Consider the following 24355-nt stretch of genomic DNA (forward strand, 5'->3'; position numbering starts at 1 on the left):
AGGCGCACTGTGTGAGAAAGTGGCTCTGTATATACTGTTCCTTAATAGGTACAGGGTGTACAGAGTCCACAGACCCCAAGGGTTTAACAGAGGTTAAAGTTAGATATAACCTTACTCTCCAAAGTGGTAGCCTGGTCGAGCAGTAAGGCAGTATCAGAGGACGTGTAAAGCATTTGTTGTACACACTCAGTCAGCAAATAGTTCCACACACTCAATAACTGAACTCTAGGCCAATGGTTTGTATATAAAAAATATATGCTTGTTTTATTTTAGAACCAACACTTGGAATTAAAATATACTTTCTCGACAGGAGATGTTTCATAAAAATACTTTTGTATATGCAATAGACTTTTTAGTAAACAGTTACAAATAGTTGCAGTAGGCAACTCTATTTCTAAACACAATACATTGAGCTCAATGCTCAATTCAAATTATATGCGACAGATTACTTTTTAGATTACTTTTGTAATTCCAGGCTTGGATCCTAGATCCAGTCCTGGGTCAGTTCTCAGAATCAGCTGTTGAAAGTCGACTTTGGTACTGTAGTGATTTTTAACTAATATTTAGCTATTTCAAAAGTGAGCACTTAGAAAATATTTCAGAGCAAACGATCAATGATTCCCTATGGAAGAAAATATAGGTTACAGGTACAGTAGGTTATCGTTACTTTTGTAATCCAGTACTGGGTGGCTAGACTCAGTACTGGGACATTTATCCAAAACAGGTAAGTAATTACGTTTTCAGATGTTATACGATTTTTGAGGAATATTTAGAAATTGCAGAAATCAACACTTAGAAGAAATTTCATAGAAAAGCAGTCAATGGTTTCCTATGGAAGAAAAATGAGTTAAAGGTAAGTATAGTTGTGGGTACTTTTCAGAGTCCGTGCTGGGCACCAAGATCCAGCACTGGGAGCTCACCTAAGAGCAGGTGAGTAAATTCGTTTTTGGTACTCGACTGATTTTTGGTGAATATTTTGAGTTTTGAAAAGTTCACACTTAGAAGAATTTCCAAGAAAAAGCCAGTCAATGTTACCCTATGAGGAAAATGAAGTTAGCGGTTTAAGGGTAAGTTCTCGACTGGCAGAGTTGAAGTTCTGGGCATAGACTCAGGGGTCTCCCAGTGTCAGGTAGGTACAGTCAGTTCACCCTCAGCGGTTTCAGGACGGCCGGGTGCAGAGAGAGTTAGGCCCAATGTTAGCCTATGAGGAATAGGGGGGCCTGGTTTGGTGGCTGCTGACTAGCAGGCCACGCGGCTGTGGGAGCTGGGCTCCTGGTCACTCACTCAGGGCAAGTGGGGAAGTAGGCTAGTGTAGAGATTGCACTGCCAGGGCCACTCGGGCGGCTGGGTGCAGGGTGCTTTTGAGCCGTCGGGCGCTCAATGGAAATCAATGGGAATATTCCGGTTAGGAAAAAGGCTGCAAGCTCGGGGACGAGGATGCTTCAGGTGCCACCACCACTTCGAGAGGTAAGTTGGGTAGTTGTAGGTTAGGTGGGTACCCCGGGATTGGGCACAGAGGGCCGCAGGGCGCCGCGTGCAGGGGTGCCTTTTGGTGTCGGGAAATCTTACCCTCTGATGATCGCGGTTGGGGGGGGCACCTTGTTCTGAGGCTGCAGGCTTCTTCCGGAATGTCGAGGGGGGGTTCTTGGGTGCCGGACTCGGGGTCACAGTCGCCGTGGGGTCGTCCTCAGGGTCTTTGTCCACTCCGGCACTGGCCAGGCTTGGCTGGTGCAGAGTGTGCTGGGTTCGCGGTTCCGGGCTGCTGCCAGGGGTTAGAAATAGGTTTCTGAGTAGAGCCTCTACTCATGGGAGTCCCAGGGGCTTAGAGCCAAAAGGTAGCCAGGTCCTCCGGGGTTGGTGAGGTTGCTGGCCACGAGAGATGCCACGCTGGTGCAGGTTCGGGAGTCGACAGGCCGGTAGGGCTGGGGCCAAAGCAGTTGGTGTCTTCTTCCCTGTTTAGCAGCTGCAGGGCAGGTCTTTGTTCTTCTTGTAGTCTTTTGAATCTGGAATCTGGGGAAGGAAGGTTCAGGGTGCCCCTAAATACTAGATTTAGGGGCGTTACAGGTAGGTGAAGGCCAGGGACCAATGGGTCCTTGTCCTGGGGTGGGTACACCCCCTATCCTGCCTCTCTCCTGTGGGAGGGGGGCAGTAGCCTAATCCTGATAGGGTAGGGCCTCCCATCTTCAAGATGGCGAGAGCCCGGAGATGTGCTTCACCTCGCCTCCCCCACCTGAGGGGTGGGGTGGGCAGGCTGGCACATCCCCTGTCCTTGTATGGGGTTTCCGGCCAAGCTTCCCGCCAGAGTGGGTGGTTGCAGTGGCCTGGGGAAACTCCAAGAGGCGGCATGCCTTTGAAGCTTCCCTTTGCTCATCCTGGGGGAGGAGATCTATCACCTCACCCAGGATGTGCATTGTTGCAGGCCCGGGAGAGCAGGGGCTCCCCCACCCAGGGGTCCAGCAACGTGTCTGCTGTGTGGCAGCCTGGGCAGCCTCAGAGCAGACGTGGATTGTAGGTTAGTTGTAAGGGGGCATCTCTAAGATGCCCTCTGGGGTGCCTGGTACATTAAATCCCACTCTGGCATCAGGGTGGGTTTAATGTACTGAGAAGTTTGATACCAAACTTCCCAGTCTTTAGTGTTGCCATTATGGTGCTGTGGAGCTCGTGTTTGACGAGCTCTCAGCACCATGTACTCTTAAATGGCAGCACTGCACTTACAGTGCCCAGGAATGGACCTGGGTACTGTAGGGGCACAGGGCTCCTGCTCCTGTGCCCACACCATGGGCATAAGGCACCCAGCCAGAGGGGTGGCTGATATATGCCATGGCAGTGTAGGTGATGGGCATGGCACACAGAGAGGTGTGTCATGTCGACTCTTCATTTTGTCCTGCACCCAGACACTCAGCCTGCAAAGGCAATGTGTGTGTGTGTAAGGGTACAGGGCCTCTAAGGGTGGCACAAATGAGTGCTGCAGCCCTCAGAGGCCTTCCCTGGTCACAAGGCCCTGGGTACCTAGGGTACCATTTACTAGGGGCTGACATGTGGCCAGGGTTTGCCAATTTGGAGTTTGTGTGGTTTAAGGAAGGAACATAGGCCCTAGGCACCTGGTTGGCAGGAGTCCAGGGTACACTCAGTAAAAGTACATTCAGCAATTTAACAAAAAGTGAGGGCACACCATGCAAGAAAGATGGCACTTTCTCACACACTGACATCAGTTATTTTCTTGCTGCCCCAGCCAACGCTAATCTGAGCAGAGCTACCCCTCAGTTATTTTTTCACTAGATTTTGTACGACATTTTGTCAGGAGTTTTTTAAGTTTACTTCCTGGAATAGTAGGATATGTCATCCAGGATTACAGGTTTTAAGCCCTGCAGAGCCGGTCACTGGCTGATGTCGGTGACGGACCTCTGCCTTGTCTCTCTGTGGTGTCTTGAGTGTGACTGTGACACAAAGTCGTGCTCCGATTGCCGGTCCATGAATCCGAAGGCTTTAAGGGAGTGATTCCTGAAGCCCATGATGGCCCAGCATGCTTGTCTGCAAGAATGAAGTCCTGTCCCCTAGAGAAGTCGCCATTTCGGCGAAATTGAGGCTGATAAAGCTAAAAATTATACACAGGGTTTACCTCTAGGGGCGGCAACTAGTGCTCATGGGTAGAAGTGAAGATGGGTTGTGTAAGAGGCGGTGCGGACTGGAGGGTACCTTCCTACACACAATCTAGGAGTGTCCGTTGATTCAAAACTACTGGAGAAAAGTCCTCGAGTGCATGAGTGTGGTCTGGGGGGGTTACCCTTCGGCTTGAGGTTAAAAGATGTCTCTTGAACATCTGGGAGCCCGCAGACTTGAATCTAAAAGGTAGGCTATGGGTGACACTTGGGCAGATGGTCGCTAAGCGAAATATAGCTCGACTCTGGGGAGCTGCAGCACCACCGACAGTAAAAGGGTGGAAAGAGGATATGGGTTGGTGCATGGCAAGGGAGAAAACAGTGTACGTTGCCCGTGGGTGCCCCCAGAAGTGGATAGCAATCTGGACTAAATGGAATGTGTATCTGGGAGGGGTGTGCGAACCCCTAATGTTCCTTCCCTTGACGAACAATTGATGATCTGAAACCAATTACATGTTGACATTGTTGTAAAGTACGATAACATGATACGCAATACCACTGCTTGTAAACGACACGGTGCCCTGTAATGTTAAATGATTATTCGTCTGAGATGACCCTCTTTTGATGTTCAATAAAAAGAATATATATATATAAAAAAAAATAAAGAAGTCCTGGTCGAGGGGAAGGTCCAGGGATCGTTGACAGCACCCAAAGTGGTCATCATCCTACTCTAAGTCCACGGGTCACTCAGGTAAGTGGCGCAAGAAGTCGGAGCGATCTTTGACTTTTCCTCATTGTCCATTGATGCGACGATGGAGCATCGGCACTCAAGGCCTGGTTCCTTGAAGCCTGTGAATATTCTGTGTTTCCCTGACTTTCTGGGAGCCAGAGTAACCCCTGCCCAACTCGAAGTTTTATGAGGCCATGCACCACGTATTTGAGCGGCCCTACCCCGTCAATGCACCTTCGGTTTCTGTTGTGTCAGAAAGGCAGATTCTGCATCTGCGGCTCCAGTGGTCCCCCGGGGCTCCATACCTGGATCCTGACTAGCGCCATTTGTACCATCTCAACCTTTCCCGGCGCCAGTCCTGATGCGGATGCTGCCGGCGCCGTCCGCGCCCACCAACGGCGCCATCCCCATTGTTATCCACAACTCTGACACTAGCAGGACCGTTGCTTCCTAGAGCGGCCTTTGAGCCCTATTCTCATGGGACTCGGTGAGGATTGGTAGGGCTCTCTGGACACTGAAGAATATCAGCCATACGAAGAGAACCCTAATATGGACTGGTGTATGGATCTGGGTGAAGCCAATGGAGGGGGCACATCTTCATGTACTGGTATGCTTTCTCTCCCTACTGTGGCTATGGAGGAAGGAGCCTCTATGCAATGGTGGTGTGGAAGGCAGCTGAGGTCTTTGACCTTCAGTTGCTCTTGGTGTCAGTCAAGACCAACATCTTGAAGAAGGTGCTGCTACTGGGAATAATTACCGGGAAACCTGCATCCGTGTTAGTAGAGCCTGTTTTCTGTGATCCATGTGCCAAAGCACATATTTTCTCGAAAGTGAGTGGCTTAAACCTTGCATTGTGAAGAAGTCGCAAACCCAAGGGACAATCTTGAAAGTGGGTCACTAAGGGACAACCCTGAAAATGGGTCACTAAGGGACTCCTCAGCAGCTCAATGTCCAGGGCAGTGAATGCCTGTGAAGCCAGGCAAATATCCAGTGCCCATTCATAGGGGCACCAGAGGTAGTGGTACACAAGTTGTATGGGAGAGCCCACCTCATGTTGAAACAATAATGCTTTGAGTCTGCTTAACTTGTTGAAGTCTGCCTTGGAATGGAAGGCCACAATGAGCTATCTACGATCCCATGTGGTAGGGGAAACAAAATGTTGAAAGATCCGTAATAAGGGGAAGACTAGCAGGGATGGGAATTCCCTTCAAGTACCAGGCCAAATTTGTCACATTCTTCTCCAATGAGGAAAACGTCCCTATTGGCAAGTTCACAATGTTATGTAAAAGGTAGTGACCTTAATTTGTGAATGAAGCTCTACCCAAGGGGTTTATATCTACCAACAGGAAAATGTTTCATGCAAGCTGTGAACTGAAATGTTGACATAGGTAAAGAAATAATGCCGTGTTTCAACCACACAGCCGAAGATGTTTCAGCTATAGTGAATGAAAGTTGTTCTAATTTCTCTAAACGCAGCATTGTGTATGTTGCATCTTTAATCGACATCACTTGTTGTTTGTGTGTAAAATTAAAAAGCAGGAATATATTACTACAGTTCAAGCAGTGCCATGGGGCGCGCCCTTTTTTAAGTGTTTGAAACCTCCTGCTAAACTTCATAATGGATCTAAACTGACTTTGCCCATGGTACATTGTTGACATGTTGCTTTGCATGAGATCAGTAACAGAGGACACAATGTTATTTAAATTGTAAGTATGAGAAGACAACATATTAATACAATTATCTACATCAGGAAGCACTTTATTGACTTTATCTTGATCAATTTATCTTAAACGTGCAGCAGCTTCCATTTGGGATAGTTTCCAAATTTCAGTATAGGTAGCATAAATAAATCTTTTAGAATGTGAACATTTGGGACCCAAATGAAAGTCTAATAAATTCATGTCTTCAGGCAGCAGAGAAAGATATTGTTTCACTGCTGACTGTGTAGAATATTCCAACCATTGTTGACACAACTTTCACACCGTATAGGTGGTAATAATACCAGAATGTGGTGATTGAGAGTATCGGGGATCAGGTCTACTGGCCACAATAGCCACCCGTTACGACCTGAAAATGTGTAATTGAATGTACCATTCGTCACCATGCTATTTAGTTGTTCTTCAGTGTAATTTGTCAAACATTGCCAATTATCATAGCGGGAAATAGAGGGAATTGTTGGGGCATTCATTTCTTTAATGTTTGCCAAACCCAGACATGTAGTCTGCTGGATGGTGTCATTCAAAAGGATCATTTGTGTGGAAATTAAGCAGGCTTGAAATAAGGTGTTCGTTCCCTGACCCTGCCAAGATTTTGTTCCCCAACTTGATTTCAAATAAATTGTGTCCTTCCAGTAATTATAGTATTTAAGGGGTAGCTGGTTGACAAGCAAAGCTGTATATATGAGCTTAATCTGTGTAAGCATATGTTTATTTGGTGAGGTAGGAACTAATTTTAAATAATATGACGTGAGGTCTGACGTGTCATATCCTGTAAAATACGTGCATTTGTCTTTATACGTTTTAGAGCTCCCTTGTGGGGGAGTCAGACAGTGTTCCCATTGTGTATAATTAAACAGTGGACGTTTAGTACTGGCTTTGTGTAGAAAATTATGTCCATAATGGAACGGCTGAAATGTTGAGGGACAAGTCTCTTTTCAGTTTATGCGAAGAATAATTGGGGGGGGGGGGGGCTACACCCCATCGACCAGTTCCGTAGCAGAACATTCAGGGTGGTAGTGGCCGTTGATCAATAGGAAAAAAAAGTCACAAATCCAATCCACATGAACAAAAAAAAACAAGGACAGTATGACCCAGACATATATCTGAGGGGGGACTAGATGAGGGGAATTTCAACCGTGAAATGAAAACACAAATCTGTGCTGGAGGCGAATGCAAAACAGACGAAATGTCTGAAGAAAAATCATCTTGATCCATATAGTACCCGGAGGTACTTAGTAAAAAAAACTGGGAGCTGGGATTCAGTAGAAGGACTTGGAAAATCCAACACAGAAGTATTCACCAACAGTGGATCCGTATAAATCACATCCGCTGTAAAAGACGCAATAGAAGAAACTGTTATCCTTGTGGTCAACATGTTCGGCTAAGGACAACCCCACCACACACACACCCCAACCCCCAGAGCAGCATGAATCGGCATCAGTGGTGCTCACGGGCTGCAAGGGACCATGTCTGGACCGCCAGGTCTGGAACATACATCTTGATGCCAAAAAAGGACTTTGTACTGTGTCCGCACACCCAGAGGTCTTGTAGGTTATTAAGAGCTCATTGAACCCCATAGAGATGGTTCACCCACCTATGCCCAGTACCCAATACTCTCTCTGTTAAGGACTGCTTTAAGTCACGGTTCATTCTTTCCACAACAGAACAGCCCTCGGACCTATATGGTGAAGAATACACCTGTACTCCCAGGGACTCCATTGAATCACAGTACGCTTTAGAAGCGAAGGCAGGACCCAGGTGCGAATGGAATGCACAGCACGCATAAGTTCCGACAAAGACTTTCAAGTCTTTAATACCAGTTTGAGCGTGAGCTGAGCGCTGTGGCCAAACCAAAAGGAATCTAGAGCAAGAAACAACCGCAACCAAAACAAATTTGAATCCAGTATCTGAGATCAGTGGACTACAATTATCCAGGTAAATACTACCAAAAGGCTTGTTAGAAATCAAGAGCTGTTTGTGGAGGAAGAGCCATGGGGGTGTTTTTAATTTTTTGACAAATGTCACAACACATTACATATTTTTTTAGCCTGCTTGTATAAGCCCTGCCCCCAGTGACACTGCTATAGCAGTGAAGTTGTGGCTGCCACTCCTGCATGAATAGAAGCACCACCTTCATGTGCTGCTACAACAAAAGCATATCTGCGGTCTCGGTTGGGGATCAAACAATCGTCAACCCCAGGAATTGTTACACAGGGAACATTCTGGTTATTTAAATAAGAGTATTTCAAAGGAAAATCCTTTGGTAAAAGGGTGCCATTTTTAATTGCATTCACGGCAGCCATATCATTATCGATACTAGTTTGAGTGTGTAACTGCTACTGCTGTAGCTGTGGTGACTGCAGATTTGGCTGCTTCATTCCTTAAATCGTGTACTCTCACACGATGACTCATATGTATTACATGAGTTTGTGGCAACCGATCTTTAAGGTCTGCCACCTTAACACAAAGCAGTTTATGCTTGACTGTTCTACCTTTTGAATCTGTGAATCCATTTTTTGCCAAGAATGTAAATTATCATTAAAGGACTTTACACAGTAAAACGAATCGCACACAATAAGCGTGGGGAATTCAGGATCCATATTTTCAAGTGCAAGAAGCAAAGCCTTCAGTTCAGCTAACTGCGCAGTACAGTCTCTCAGACTGTGTGGGAATGATTTGAGGGTTAAAAACGCCATCCAACATAATACCAATAACGATGGTTCATGCAGCTGAATATTGCTGCTTAGAACCTATAGCAGGTTGAGCTGAACCATCGGTGTAAATACATTTATACTGATCAAGAGGCAGAGCAGTAGATGGCAAAGGATAAACCTGCTCCTACTATAGAAATGTGTGTGCTTGCAAAGAAGGGTCAAAGACGAAGTCTACATCAACAGCTGTTATGGATGTTGCCTATTGTATCCATCTATGATGGAGGGCGTTAGTGTTAGGGATGCTGGCTTTGGTGACTGCTTCTAAGGCGGGGCCATTCTTTAAGGATGGCCATCTGTTTAACAGTAAGGGTTTTTTCAATGGAAGCAAAACACATTTCCACTCTGGAATATAAATGCGATTTATATGCTATGGGCACTGTTTCACCCTCATTAAAGGTGATTTATGTAAATCCAATTGCACCTGGTAAAATTCAGATAACTAGGTTTATGGTACCGACGTGTATGTAAGTGGCGTGTTTCAAGCTGGGTAAAAGTCTTTTTATGGTCTTTGGGGCTACAAAATGTCAGTGTACTGTCATGATATTCCTGTCTCGTATATATTTAGAAAATACATTCTGCAGTATCTCCAGTGACTAAAATATATATTATCTGTAAAAGAATGAATATTGGTAGTAAGGCTCATTCCATTCACCCCTAATAAATTGTTCTGCAGAACATATACATATTGCGAAAATGGATTAACTATGAAAACATGATTTAGTTTGTGGAGTATAATGTTGTCATTGAACAAATTTACTTTGTCAGAAAACTTAGCCCAATGTGCTTGTTTAGGCCCATGAAACAACAGAAATCCTCAGACCTAGATGGGAAATATCAAAAAAGCCATTGTAATGCCAAGATAAGCAAATAATCGGTAGTTTTTTTGGTACATGAAATATAAAATATCAGTTGTGTAATACCAAATGACATGGGAGGCGGCTGGGAGATGCATAATTTGGCACAGGTCTGCTTAAATGCTTCTAATGACTGACTGACTACATCTGGGTGTCACCACCAACCCATGTATACATTCTCTGTCACCAGCTGTCATGACCTGTGGTAGCGAAGCCCATGTCTTGCTGGTGAAATGCTCTGCACCATTTTAATTTTAAGCAGCTGGATCTGAGTGGTAACGAACTGAGGGCAAAACAGGCTCTCAAAAGAGAATTCCTTGTTTAGTTTTCAATGTCCAGCACGTGTTCATGATGTGCTTCTCTATGGTTTCTCTCCTCCACCGTGAGGTACAAGTCACCATAGATATGTAAGACAAACACTTTGAAAGTGGCAATAAGGGATGCAGGATGTTGTCTGGGTGCAGACTAATCTTGGCCCCAATGATGTTAGACCAGTTCTGTAGTTAAAAGTACCATAAATTGTTGCTTTAGTAGAAACCGTTTTCGTGCACAGATTTTTTTCCATTTATTTCCTTTTAGGTATGTACAAGCCATATAAATAATCTAATGTAGTATACCTTGGTTTCTTTTTTCCACCAGGCTATTGAACCTACAGATATAGCTGTGGCCCTGAACACCAGAAAGCTGTGGAGCGTGCATCTCCATGTGCAAGCCAAACTGCTGCAGGACATAGTGCGGTCTTTCTCCGGGTCTTCCTGCCAGCCTCTCCAGCACATGGTGAGGCGTATATGTATCCAGCTGTGCGATCTTGCATCCCCAACTGCTCTTCTTATCATGAGGACGGTACTGGATCTGATTGTAGAAGATTTACAGAGGTATTTGTTTTATATTCCATTGTATTAATCTTTTGAAATGTGCTTTTCCAGATGTTGATAAGGAATGGACACACTGCATGTGTTCAGATTGCACCTACCAACCTAGATACTGATTTTAGTGTGCCTGATTACAATCTGTGGCTATTGTTATTGTGCTTGCTATATGTTTCTTCTGAAGTGCGTGCCGGACTTGTGGTGTGGTTTGCTCTATTTAAAATCCTTTAGAAAAATAAATGCATTGTGCCCATTGAGGCTGCGCAAAAAGGGCAGATGCAAAGGTACTGTTTACAACTGAAGCGAAAGACAGCATTAATAAAATAGTACTCTCAGTTGGACAAAATGGTGTTCTAATACACGTCTCAGCTTTTCCTGCGACCAACTCCTACTTAATTTAAAAAAAGTTGTGCTTGCAGCCAGGTGAAATTAAAAGTATCACTTTGAGAGGTTTGGTAACGAAATTTCAGGAACGGTTTGTAGGATGGCTTTAGCAGAAGCATATTTGTCTCCATGCATTGTTGTTTCTGTGGCATTTTGTATAAAATCACACTCTTGTCTTATATTTTCAGTGGTACAGAAGTGAAAGCAAAACAGTACACTGGGCAAACTGCTCGCCTACTTGGCCTGCTTGATGCTCTCGCTTCCCACAGAGCATGTAAAGTGGTGATGTTATACCTTATAAACGGAACCTGTAAAGGGGATGAAAGATACACTGAAGTTTTCTTAGATCTCCTGACTCTAATGCGAACTGCTGGAGACAATGTTATTCACTTGCAGTGTGCTGAATATGTTGCTTCAATCTTGCAGTGCCTCTGTGACCAGGTACAGTATATTATTAAGTATGATTACAGTCTTTCTTATCTATGGTGGTATATTGCAAATTGATAAATTGTCCATGCATTTGCCAGATTTTGTGTGTGTGTATATATGTATATATATTTACACACCCACACATACGCACATGCACACTGCAAAGAATCAGATCAAAAAGAGGTCTATGCCCCTTTCATATACCTTTTTGGTTACTTTTCCTTAAATATAATTTCATGTTTGTTATACAATGCAAAAACTACAATAAGTGTGAAAGCTAAAGACATTGCCAACTATTAGAAATATTGCCTTTTTTGTGTGTAAATTCTGTGTTATGGAAAAGTGGTTCTGCTGACCAACACAGGCATCATGTGGCACTGATCAGGTGTCTCATAAGTCACCACGTGACCTCCAGCTGTGATATTAGCTTACCATATAAGGTGCCAATGATGTCTGTTCTTTACTTTCTATGCCTCCATCGGTTTAAGATCCAGAGCTAAACTGTCATTTCTGTTTCTTCAGTTCCAAGATTTTTGGTGTACTTGTTTGTGTTTTGGAGATACGCCAACTCCTAAATCCCCAGACTTTTAGTATAATTGTGCCTATTAAAAGTGGATGTTGGTCATTTGTATTTTGGCTTGGCCGATGTCTCTTCATCATGTGTATGTGTTTAAATAAATCCCAAGGCCCATATGCAGAGAGAATGAAACACCTGTCTGCTTCCTTCAAGGGACAAACAAAATCTCTTTATAGATGTAGAGCACACTCTTGCACTTTCTTTAGGAGCTGTCACAAGAAGTACAAGAGAGAACACCACTATTCTACTAAGTCCTTGCCCAAAAAGCACATGAAATCCAGTGAAACCTCATCTTCTTTGAACCCATTCTAACTCTGAAAGAGATTCTCCAAGTAGGCTTTCCTCTGAATGGAACATCTTTGGAGCAGATTCAAGTTTTTCAAAAGGATATATTAGCCAATTTCCACCATCAACCCTCAGACACACTCTCGAAATTTGACAAGGTGACTACAGATCCTCAGCAAACTCCATTTTAAAGTTGTTTGCTTCAGCCCTAGCTTCGATACTGTTCTTGCTCCTTAGCTGCTGGCTTTGAAACAACTTACTACGTCCAGTGCACCTCACCCTGTAGTCACCATACTTCCAGTCCGATTACACCGAGGACAATACCGTTGTTATTTCCAGGTTCAGTCCCATCTCTGATGAATGCTTTCTAAAATTGGTTAGAATGAAGACTGAGTCTTATCTGAGAGAGAGTGTTTTTCCCCAGATTTATTCTTCCAGACAAGACGCCTTCCACAAAATGGCCGATCTGTTTGGATCTGACTTTGATGGCATTTCATTCCCCTGTCTTCCTCCAAGGGGTGTAGATGATAGTGTTCACACCGAAGGCAAGAACTTCACTTACTAATGAGTATATTGATAGTTGCATGTGCATGTCCTTGCAGAATGCAAGTGCTTTAGCTCTATCTCCTGAGACAGTTACACCTTCTGCACCTCACCATCAGTAGAACCAAGCCCATTACATATTGGTGCCGCTGCAGATGTTTACCATTCTCATTTACACTGTCTAACCAGTTATCCCTATTCAATAAACTCTTGGCAGAAAAACAAACATCAGATGTATTGTACCCTTTAATGAGGCTTCACTGAATCATTTAATGTATACTTGGCTACGCCCTCGGCAGCTATTGTGGTGTCTTGGAAGCACAGACCTGCACATTCGGGCCCACATTCTTTGTCTGTGTGCCCAAGACCGGAAAGTGTAATTGTTCACACTTCGTTTTGGCATAAGCAAGCTTTTGTTTTTTAATCCCTCAAGATTGGGAATTGAAATGTCTTGACTTATTGAGATTGAAAATCCTTAATTCTGGTTCATCTGTGGTGGCATTTATGCATCCAGGAAGGTGATTCAAAGGAATTAAGGCATAGTTGACACTGTGACCTATTTATTAGGTTTTAGCATTGTGCTGAAATGACAGGCGTAAAAGTGTATAACTGAATTGTATTACAACCCCATTTATTTGATAGGCTTTTAAATGTACAACGAATATCCGGGGGGAAAAGGTGGATTAATCTCTCAATGTTTCAAGCAGAGTTTCAAGTAGAACTCTTTCTTCACCAATACAGCCACTTGATGGACTACAGTCATCATTTTGTGCACCAGAATCAGTATCTTGTTAAGATCCATCAAAAAGAGCTCTTATGTCCCTTCGAAGGCCAAGATGGAGGACATGGGCATCAGTCCCCTTCATCTTCATCTTTTTCCACTCTTATGACAACGCCAAATCAGTCAATCTTTTTGGTTCCAGCACACTGCTATCAGCTCTCTGGCCAAAGGACAGTTTATTTTCTTCATCAATACTAAAGATTTTGAAATAGTTATTTTCTACTCTTACAGAGAAAGCCCTCTTCTGTCCTGCCCATATACTGTCACCCCTCTCCCACCCAAACATCTTGATGGAATTGTCATACTTGTTGCTATCAGAGTTGCTCCTCAGTCAAAGAAGAGTCAATTTTGTTTTCTCATACATTCGGCCCAGCTAACACATTTCGTCCCTGTGGGAGTTCATCAGGGCTTGATCAGTATCCCAATGTTCTCATCCACCCAGTGTTGGCTCCTGTTATCTCCTAAATCCTTATAGATAAAATTTTGTACCACTAGATGGCGTGTTGCGCTCCCATCTTATCTTCATGCTTCCTGCTTCCTGCTTCGAATGTCCTATGATGACAACATTGGGATATTGAGAACAAGTCCTGGGCACACGTACAAGATAATGACTCAGAGTGTCAATGTATAGACAGTAGTTCTTAATGTGAAAATTATAAAGGTCGACACCAGTGGATGCTTGTAGTAGATAATGTTTATACAAGTCTTGGAGTATGTCAAAATATGAACACCAGCTGACACGTGTTTCGTCACCTGGGTGGTAACCCGTGACTCTTCAGGGCTGACTGTTGAGGGGTTATCCGGGTTTTCCCCTGACCTGGTTGCACCGTAACCGTACTTATTCTCCCTACACCCCACCGTTAACCAGCCTGAGCGCCATTCTTCCTGCCTACTCAAAACCCATCGCAGAACCAGTAACATTGGGATATTGATCAAGCCCTGATGAAGTCCCACAGGGACGAAACTCGTTGGCTGGGCCGAATGGATTGCTTCTGTCAAATTGGCATTTCTTTAATAAAATTGGAATCAAAGCAACTTGCAATACTCCTGAATAACTTGTATTCATCACATCATGACTACTTGATCTATTGCTGGAGAACAGTTTAACCATCTGTTGATTTTGTAGCAGATAAGCCTGTTTAGAATTGAACGCTCCTTTTAATTTGTTATTTCTTGACCTTGTGTTGGGGTGGCCGTTTGGCAATGGGGTCACAAAAGTAGAGTGTTGGAGGAAACAGAATTTGTATTAATTACACACCAGTGCGCTGTTTGGAGCCCACATTGCCAGTGTGCTTTTTTCTACCATTCTTAGACCTTGTAAGTGCAGTAAAGCCATAAAGAGTATATGGTCTGGGAGTTTGTCAATACAATCTCCACAGCACCATAATGGCTTTACTAAATTCTCGGACGTTTGGTAGCAAACTTGTCAGCATAATAAACCCACACCGATACCAGTGTTATATTTATTATGCAATGCACTCAGGGGGCATCTTGGAGATGCCCCGTGAAAAACAACCAGCCTCTTGTGGGTTCCCTGACTTGCAAACACCAGCATGCAACCACAAGACAAGCTGGGGTGTGAACCTTTGCTCCCTGAGCCTAGAAACAAAGCCTTTCCTGGGCGGAGGTGTTGACAGCTCCCCCAGCTCCCCCAGGTCAGGAAGAGCCATCTGTGTCAGGGCACCTTTGAAACTCGACCCCCAGCCTCTCCTGCAATCAGGAGCCAGCCCCCTTCCTAACTAAACCCCTTTTTGGCGGGAGGACAGCAGTCGCAGTCGGCATGACTCGCGGGTGGGAGGGGGGCAGAGGATATCGCATGGCGAGGGGGTCACGCGGAGAGGGTGAGTTAATTTAATAAATAAAAAAAGTTGACTTACCATCTCCTCCGGACCCGCGTCTCTTCTCTCCTCTATCAGGCAGCCTCCCTCCCCTCTCCTAAGCCAATCACAATGCTGCAATGGCAGCCTTGTGATTGGCTAGGACGCCGACCCACAGGCGTCTATGTGGAGGACGTTTTCTCTATGTAGGCTGCATGCAGCCTACATAGAGAAAATGCGGAGTGCGTATGACTGGTTTGGGCGGCCCTGGGGCCGACCAATCTGTCAACGCACTCAGTGGGCAAGCCACTCCTCCCCTGGACTCCTGCAGGACCACCCATCCATCCGCCCCCAACCAGGCATGCCCTTCTGTTTTCTCGCAGTGCGAGAAGCAGAAACATAAAATGGTATTTAAATACCATTTTATGTTTTTGCTTCTCGCACTGCGAGAAAGCAGTGGGGCTACGCTCCTCCGCCCACATGGAGGAGCCATCCATGGAGGACAGGCAGTAAAAATTAGAGTAGCCCAGAATGTGTGCCCACCTCTGCCAAACCCACCCCTCAGGTGGGGGAGGCGGGGTGAAACCCACTCCCCTGTGCCCACCATCTTGCAGATGACGGGCACTCTACAGCCAGGATAAAGGATTTTGCCCACTCCCCCATGTGGGTGAGCACACCAAGGGTGTAGTCACCCTAAGGTCAGTATCCTACTGGATCTGGAACTCGAGACCCCAAAAACACCCCCTAAATACAGTGTTCAGAGGGCAGCCCTGAAACCAGAAGGCATATTCCCACAATCTACGAAGAAGAAGGAAGAAAAACTCTGCCCCAGCCCTACTGGCCCTTCTGCAGATTCCAGAAATTCTGTGCCAAAGGTCGCCTGGTCCTGCAGCCAGCAACCGCCAGTACTCCTGGGAGGACTGCCTGCCTTAAAAAAAGACCGGATCTCCTGTGAACAGCAGCTCTGTTCAAAAGAATCACCAAAGAAAGACTTTGAGGCTGGAACTACCCCTGCATCTGACCCCTACAGCCCGAGTCTGAGTGACCCACCAGTCCCAGCGAGGTCCCCCAGCGCTCCAGAGTCCTAGTCCACCATGGGTCGACCCCTTCAGGCTCTGCAGGGAGACCCCTCCTAGCCGCGATAGGCCACGTAAGGTGAAATCTGACCTCAAAAGGCACCCCTGCGTCCAGCTGCCCTGCGCCCTGGAGAAGAAGACCTAAGGTGCATCTACTTCCCATGGCTCTCCAACTTACCTGCTCAGCTGTTGGTTCCTCCCGAAACACTTCCTGGATCAAACCTGCATCTAAAAACCAAAACCGGCAAGCCCCATTGAAAACAGCAGGGCACCCAATGCCAAAACAGCACCCTGCACCTGGCCGCTCTAGTGCAGCTGAGGGTGCTTTTTAAGTGCATCCTTGACCCTGGGGAAACCCTTGTTCTAACTCCAGAAACTCAACCCTCAAGACCGTTTACTTACCTGAAAAACGATAACTCTATTTTTCTCCATAGGATTGAATTGACTGTTTCTCTCTGAAAAACATGTTGAGGGTGTTTTGAATGGAAACCTAAGAAACTTACTTAAAAAGTAATCACAAAGTAACGGATAAGTAATTTCAGCTGTGTCTGAATATTTGACCTACCTGTATCTACATTCAACTGTATAATCAGAAAGTGCTATTTTTTTCTTACCTGATCCAAGTCTGTCTTGTTTCTAAATAATGAAATACAACAAAGAAATATTTTTGATACAAACAATTGGACTGAGTTCAGTCTTTGAGTGTGTGACATCATTACAAATATATACCTTCTCACTAATTTAACTTTCGGAGGGATGAAGGTAACTGTGTGTGAATACGTTTGGCTCCCTGCTGTTTTGTGAAGAATTTTTGTGATGTTCAGCATCACTTACCATCTGGAACATTCAGTCAACTGAAATCGAATCCCACTTGGTTACTTATAAGGGCTTCCAGTTGTTTGAGGCACTGTTTGACTGTTCCCTTTTACTGGATTATCTCCATTGGCTCATTCAGGAGTTCGTGATTGAAAAGTTGTCTTTTCTGGGTTGTTTTGCCACATATAGTGGTCACTACAGATCACCTGCAGTTGGCTGTCTTTCCCACAGTTTTGAACACCAGACGCAACGGCTCTATTCATATTAAGACAAATTGTTTAATATACACCACATTGATTTTTTTGTCTAATCCTAAGGGGAAAATTATGAAGCACTTACTGGGAAAACATCTAATGAAGAGCCTGTCCAATTAGGTTGTTGTCCATCAAATCTGCATTTTAGTAGCCATAACATCGTGTAGGAGGGTCAGCAAATCCCACGTGCTCTCGGCGCACCCTCCTTTTACCACCTTCTACCCATACAAACTGGTCCTCCGGACGCATGCTTCCTTCCTGCCAAAGGTTGTCACTCCTTTCCATGTAGGCCAGAATAGCACTCTGTCTACCTTCTTTGCTCCCTCTCATCCATCCAAAGAGGAGGAAAGACTCCACCATCTGACCCAAAAAGAGTGTTATCATTCTGCCTTGACTGTACAAAAAGAGTTCTGGGTAGAGAATCAACTCTTCATGGGTTATGTGGGAGCAAAGAAATGGCAAGCTGTACAGAAAAGAAGCATCTCTCGATGGATTGTCCTGTGTATTAAGATCTACTATGCACTGGCCACGAAGCAGCCCCCTGAGGTCTTGTGGGCGGCGTTCCTGTCTTGGACATCTGTCAGCCAGAAACGTTGGAATCCCTGCACATGTTCACATAACATTACTGCTTGGACAGTCAGGTCCGTTCTGATGGACACTTTGCCTGTTTGCTCCAGCAGGATATTTTGTTGTATTCTTGTTCGCAGACTCGCCTCCAGGGAGGTATTGCTTGGGTATCCATTCAGTGGTCAGGAATCTGCAGCTAGAAGTCTCTATCAGATGAACAAGTTACTTGCCTTCGGTAACGCCTTATCTGTTAGAGACTCTATCTAGCCACAGATTCCTTACTGACCCTCACATCCTCCCTACTCTGCAAACCAGTTCAAGTATGACGTACACCACTTTTAGAGCTCTAGTAGTCTTTTCCACACCAGTGGTCAGTTCTTTCATCGTAGCCCCACACTCCTGTTGTGGAAAGCCGCGAAAGAAACGGACTTCAGCGTGCTGAGGTGGCACCTATATAGGTATCTCGCACGTCACTTCCGGTGCGGACGGCACCGACACTGAACCCAACGACTCAACCTACTGACGTGTATGGATACTGCTTGAAAATCTTCTGTATTCAGTCTGATCCCTGGGGATATTCAAAGGCAAGGAATATCCAGCTAGATAGTGGCTACATGATAAGGCATTACTGAAGGTAAGTAACTTGTTCTTCAGAGTATGACCTTCGGCTGTCTTTAGTTTATAGCAGTACTTCAAAAAGGATACTTTCCTAACTATTCGTTACTAGGTCATGTCAAATTCCAGTCTTATTTGTGCTTGATAGGCATTCTTAGGAAGTTTAAATAATTGTCTGTAGACATTGCATTGTATAAGATACTGCATGTTTGACTAAGCCTTCCTGGGATGGTTTCAGGACTATATGTCAGAGTAGATAAGTATTGAAAGGAGAAGCTGGCTTTTTGTGGCTTTGAACAAGGAATTAAACGCAAAACAAAATGATCAGACCTTCAGTTTCAGTGTTTGTTGATTTAGTCTCCAACCACCTCCTTCGAGCAACACTCCTAGATATTTATAGTTTGTGGCATTTGTTAGCAGTGTATTTTTGATATGCCATGGTCCCCTTTTGCCAATCCGCCTTTTGAAAACAACTATTTTATTTTTGTTATAGTTTATCTGCATAAGGTGATCCTGGCAATAGAGGGCTAGTACCTTAGGCAGCTTCTGTAGCCACACCCTTGTTTGTTTTAATAACACAATGTAGTCTGCATAAAGCAAAGATGTGACAGAATGTGATCCCAGTTGACATTTTCCATGTGCTATTGAGCTCCTCTTACCATAGCTTCATTTAGGTTGGAATTAAAATCACCTGTAAATATCCATTAACAATCCTATAGTGAAGTTTAAAATCCGTCAGAGTAGTGGTGATTGGGTTAATGTTCTTAGTTGCCCGCTGACCCAAAGCCCATTTTTTAGGTCTCGCTGAGCCAGCGCGCATGCGCTGCTCGTAGAGCATTTAGTATAGGGGTTTTCAAAGTGCTAACCACATGATTTTGCAGGCCTGAAGCTTGAGTGCACGATGGCGTGCACGTGCACAGCTGCTGCTCGCACTCCCTACTCCCTTCTACCCCTCCCTTATCGTCTGCTTTGATCAGGCTCCTCTGCTGCTGGCATTCCCACCTCCCTTCTCGCCCAGCCCTTCTTGTCACCTCGGCTTGCACTCACCCCTCCTTTCTCCGCTTTCGGCCGCTTTGATGTTCTCAGTGAGCCGCGCAGCCAATGCTTGTTTTTAAAATTTCAGCGCGAGGCACGCGCTTGTTCATAATAGGAATATCGTTTGTTTTCCAGCGCTTGAAAGGTCACTTCCTAATTCGGCAGCATTAGTTTAATGGCTGTCTAGATCGTGCAATAAAACACATTTTGATTATGTGTTTAATTATGTGTTACCAAAGTGACACCGTGCGCAAACGGCACTCAGGCCCCCACCAAAGACATTAATGGGCCAGATGCCAGGCTCCAGCTTTGCACTGGGCTTGGTGCGTGCTCCAGCATGGAAAGTCACTCAACAACGCCAACTTCTGCACTTTCTAATCCTTACTGCTTTGAGGAGCATTCCAGACTCCTAAACGCGCTGTAACCTTTCCAAGACAGGTCGGCACGCTACATTTCGTGTTGCGTTTACTTAATGTTCTCGCTGCTCAGAAGTGAATTTTCACGGTGAGCACAAGTGACTGGAAGGAGATTATCCGGCTTCCTGTGGCCTTCGTAGATTTATGGACCCCGCTGACTGATAATTGGCATAACCACAGTCACAAAGGCGTGGTCAGATTACTTATGCTGTTTTTAACTGCAAGCATCTATTACATGCATTTTATTACAAATACTTTTCGAACCAGCTGACACACTTTTCAGGCAGAACCCCAACCGGTTTGATGTATGTCAGCAGCCTCAATTTAGTCAGTACTTAACAAATCAAGAGGGCAATCTCTGTGCGCGCAAGAGAAACAAGCATTGGCATAGCCAATAGGTCTCGCCATTGGGGCCTTATAAGTGTTTAGTTATGCAGCACAATATCCTTCCTGCAACAACATCAACTGTTGCATGGCTAAACACTTATAAGGTCCCAAAGGCGAGACCTATTGGCTATGCCAATGCTTGTTTAATTAGGACGACTAGCATAGATGGGTAGTCAATCTCTGTTTTTTTGAGGTCATGAGGAAAAAAACTAAAGCAGTGGAATTTGAGTCTTGCCTTATTTTTATTAATGCTGCCATTCCGTGACAGAAAAGTACTTCTAGTACCAGGTGAGCTGTTTCAAAAAGAGAAATTAATTTTCATTGTTTATGTGCTTGGTTTAACAGGCATAGGAGCCAGTTCCAGCAGCCATCATGAGAATGCCATTTGAGTCCTCTTACAGTGTTTACCTGTTGTAAAATCTCTAGTAATTGTAATCAAAGGAGAATTCAGTATATCTGTTAGTAGTGGGCCAATTGCACTTCCAGCTATTGAGGACTTGCTTGATGCATTTCTTTTAAGTACCATCTTGTAGGATCACTGGGTAACATTCCTGTGTGGCCTCTGTTACTGGGATTCCCCAACTATAGAAGGTTTCGCTTTTTGAAAATATCAATTTAGCAGTGTCCTCAGTTTCCCAGGTAGCCAGGGCAGTTTCATCTATTTTTTATTTTTTTTTGAGAGAGAGTTGGGCTGTCAAAACTGGATGGCTACAATTTGAGCTAAGATGCCCTAAGTCCTCAGGAGCTGTCAATAGTTTTGCTATATTGCAGCTGTTTAGAATGTTGGCCCAACTTTTTGAAGTATATTCAGGTTGAAAAAGGGTGATTGAAGTAGTTTGATTTTAGAAGTAGCAGAAAGGAATTTCTCAGCGTTAACAATAACTAAGATATTCTATCAGGTTTGCTAAAAGTAGTATTGTGATAGTGGAGCAGAAGTCGGTTTGTTGCATGTTGTGTGCGGACAGTTGCAGCTGAGGGAACGAGCAAATGTAAGATGATGGCTCACATACCTTTGATGTTAGTTCCTGTTGGGGATGGATTAGAGGGATTTGAGAGTAAGGTGCAGGCTGATTTTTATCTTGAGAAATTATGTTGATAATATTTTGATCCAGATCTTTGTTAAATGATGGGCAAGTGTCGAGTGGCGGTTCACAGGAGTTATTTTCGTTGTCTCTGGACTGCTTGACAAGGTTAAGTTCCTCTGTGTCCCCTCAGTCTGCATTGGTTCATTTATGCCCACTGATTGATTGATTGCTTGCTAGAATTTTGGTTAAGGTTAAATATTAAAAAAGGTTTTTTTAATTCATATTTGTTGTTGTTGGAATAGTGTCTCTTTAGCTAGTCTCATGCTGAGTTTCCTGAATTTAATTATTTTTCTTTTTGCTATCATGGGAGTGTTGGCAGATGTTTACATTTGTTCGACCAGGTAAGTTGTGATGTTTAGGTTTTGAATGCCTATGTTCTGATTAACAGAAAGCACTTGAATAACCCTTGATATTCAAGTACTTTGATTGGTGATTGGTGGAAGGTGTTGATGTCTAGAGAGGCAAGGCCAATGGTTTCAAGGAATTTGGTATGTGATGTACTTCTACTGTACATTGTAAATGATTGTTCACTGTTTGGACATTCTGAAAGTTGTTTTCTCATTTATAGTAAAAGTTGTTCGTTATAAGTTGAAATTTGAGGCAAGACTGCTGTTGACAGTAGTTATTTTGGCTTTTTAAATGATTTATAGTCCTCCACTGAGCTCAGAAATGGCAGGTAGAGAGCTTAATTCATCTAAAATAGGTGCGTATGAGCAATTGTGTTTGATTGGGTCAGCTGTATTAACAGTGTTATCACTAAATTTCTTTATGTAGGTTATTATGCTCTCCAGTCTAGCGTCTATAGTAGCAGTATACTGCACAAGAAATTCTAACAGGCCAATTTGTATTTCAAATTTTGGTGACTGACTGTCTAAAGCTTTAACCGTTGCATCTAAAGTGGTGAAAAGACAATTCCAGAACTCTTGGGATTTTTCTTCCACAAAAGAATTGGGATGATATGCCGTATGTTTAAGTCATCTTCCATTTCGCTGTCAAATTGCATTTTGCTTTTGTGAGGAATCACTGAGTGAAGATTTAGGAGCTCTTTTTATTCCCAGGGCACTGATGGCCGATGCCTTATTCATTAAGCTGAAAAATTGGTAGTTGAAGACTTTTTCCTTGACTTTATTCAATCGTGGGCAGTTCACCTGTTCTTTAAATTGAACTGTTTCGAAGTTATAATGTTATCTGTTGCAGGTAGCACAGATGGAAGTGTAGATGATTTGGTCAATTGATATTGTGTACATATGAGATCTTTTGTCCGAGTGAAAGTCTTTGCATGCGTTCATAATGTCAGTGGGCTTGATTTTCTTTTAGTAATGCCGTTTTTAGTCATTCTAGGATTTCTGGTGCACATTGTACACAAGAAGTAAGTGGAACTCTTTCAAATATAGCTTTAACGCTTTACTGGATAGTGTTTGTAACACAGACCTCCAGGGAGGTTTATCAGACAATTATCTACTTCAAGGTGATATAGCAAATATGCATTAACCCTTCCAGTTTGTCAAAGTTTAGCCAAGTCAGATGGATTTTGTTTTCCTTTTTCAGTGCTCGTTTCCACTTTAATTTTGTGCAGGCTGCTGTTAATGTGCAGCTAGGCGGTGAAGAAGGCAGTCTGGGCAGTAAGAGCATTTGGAGGAATGCGCTCTCATTAGCCCTAAAATAAGGCTCAACGTTGAAAAAGTACAGGAATTTCACTGAAGGGTTCACCAGGTCTCTTCGTTAGTATGACAGAGTCAGGGCTTTTCTGCACGTCTCGCGAATTATTTGATTAATTAGTAGTAGTCATTATTTAACATTGTTACTTTACAGTGAGGCTGCAGTGTGGCTATCAAAGTCTTATTGTGCACTAAAAGGGTTGGCCTATCCAGTATTCCTGCAAGCAAGGAGAACTCTGCGTCGCTTGTGCTAGGACGTGAGCTATACCGACACCACCTCGCCTGCTACTTAGCCTGATGCAAGTGCGCCATCCACCTCAAACTGCCTGTGTGACCCTCTTATCGCTCGAATCCTTGGGCAGCTAGAGGACCATGTGCGAGGATACGTTTTTTTTTTTCTCAGGGGGGGGGGGGTCAGCTCACCAGATTTGAAGGCAGCTTGCTGGGGTTTGTATGAGCACTACAGCTGCTCCTGCTCCAGTAGACACATCTCCTATTTCCTCTCCGCAGTGTCGTCAGCAGTATCAGTGGCCCGACACTGCTCATGCACAGTTGAAACCCTGCTTTTGAATCTGTGTGATCTTTTGGACAGAATGCCTCCACTGCTTCGTCAGAGCGCTCGGGCCTTTCCAGTTGACGTATGATTAGAGCATTCTCACATGCTTTGTAGGGGACAGGCAGATAAGGCCAGCCCTCAGACCATCACTAATAGTGGGTATAGCTGTCAACCATCTGCAGGCTAGGGATTGTCCAAATCTAAAACTTTAGTATTTCAAGTGGGTACCTGGAGTATGGAGGCCCTGGATTTGATTTGGGGTTTGTGCAGCTCTTTACTGAAGGGAATGTGGGTTACCTCGTGTGACTTGATCAGCAGCGCAGAGGAGATGGTCTCTATGTGCCACAGTAAGCTGGAGATCTAGGCCTCTTAATTTGTAGTTGCGGCAGGCACTCTACTAATCTTTGGTAGACCCGCCGTGGGTTGTCGCCGTAGTCACAGGTACTAATGGTGGCCTTTTTGGTGCCAAGGGTCCTGGCTGTTGTAGCCTACATGGCCTGTCGACTGCAACTTTGTTCTTGTCATGCTCTAGCTTCTGCAGGCTGGATTGAAGCCTAATCCTGGCAGGGACCCTTCCGCTTCCTGAGTC

The 24355-nt window shown here is 44.4% G+C and overlaps 1 protein-coding gene across 2 annotated transcripts in view; it reads left to right on the forward strand.

Moving 5' to 3' along the window:
- The window catches only part of VIRMA (vir like m6A methyltransferase associated), a 753509-nt gene that overhangs the window by 352371 nt on the left and 376783 nt on the right, over nt 1-24355 (forward strand). For both annotated transcript variants that reach the window (XM_085605246.1, XM_085605248.1), the window contains exons 15-16: nt 10256-10491; nt 11058-11310. In XM_085605246.1, coding sequence (XP_085461372.1) covers nt 10256-10491; nt 11058-11310 — 489 coding nt within the window. The remainder of the gene's footprint in view (nt 1-10255; nt 10492-11057; nt 11311-24355) is intronic.

Source organism: Triturus cristatus, chromosome 5_1 (genome assembly GCF_964204655.1).
Source record: "Triturus cristatus chromosome 5_1, aTriCri1.1, whole genome shotgun sequence".
Lineage (NCBI taxonomy): Eukaryota > Metazoa > Chordata > Amphibia > Caudata > Salamandridae > Triturus > Triturus cristatus.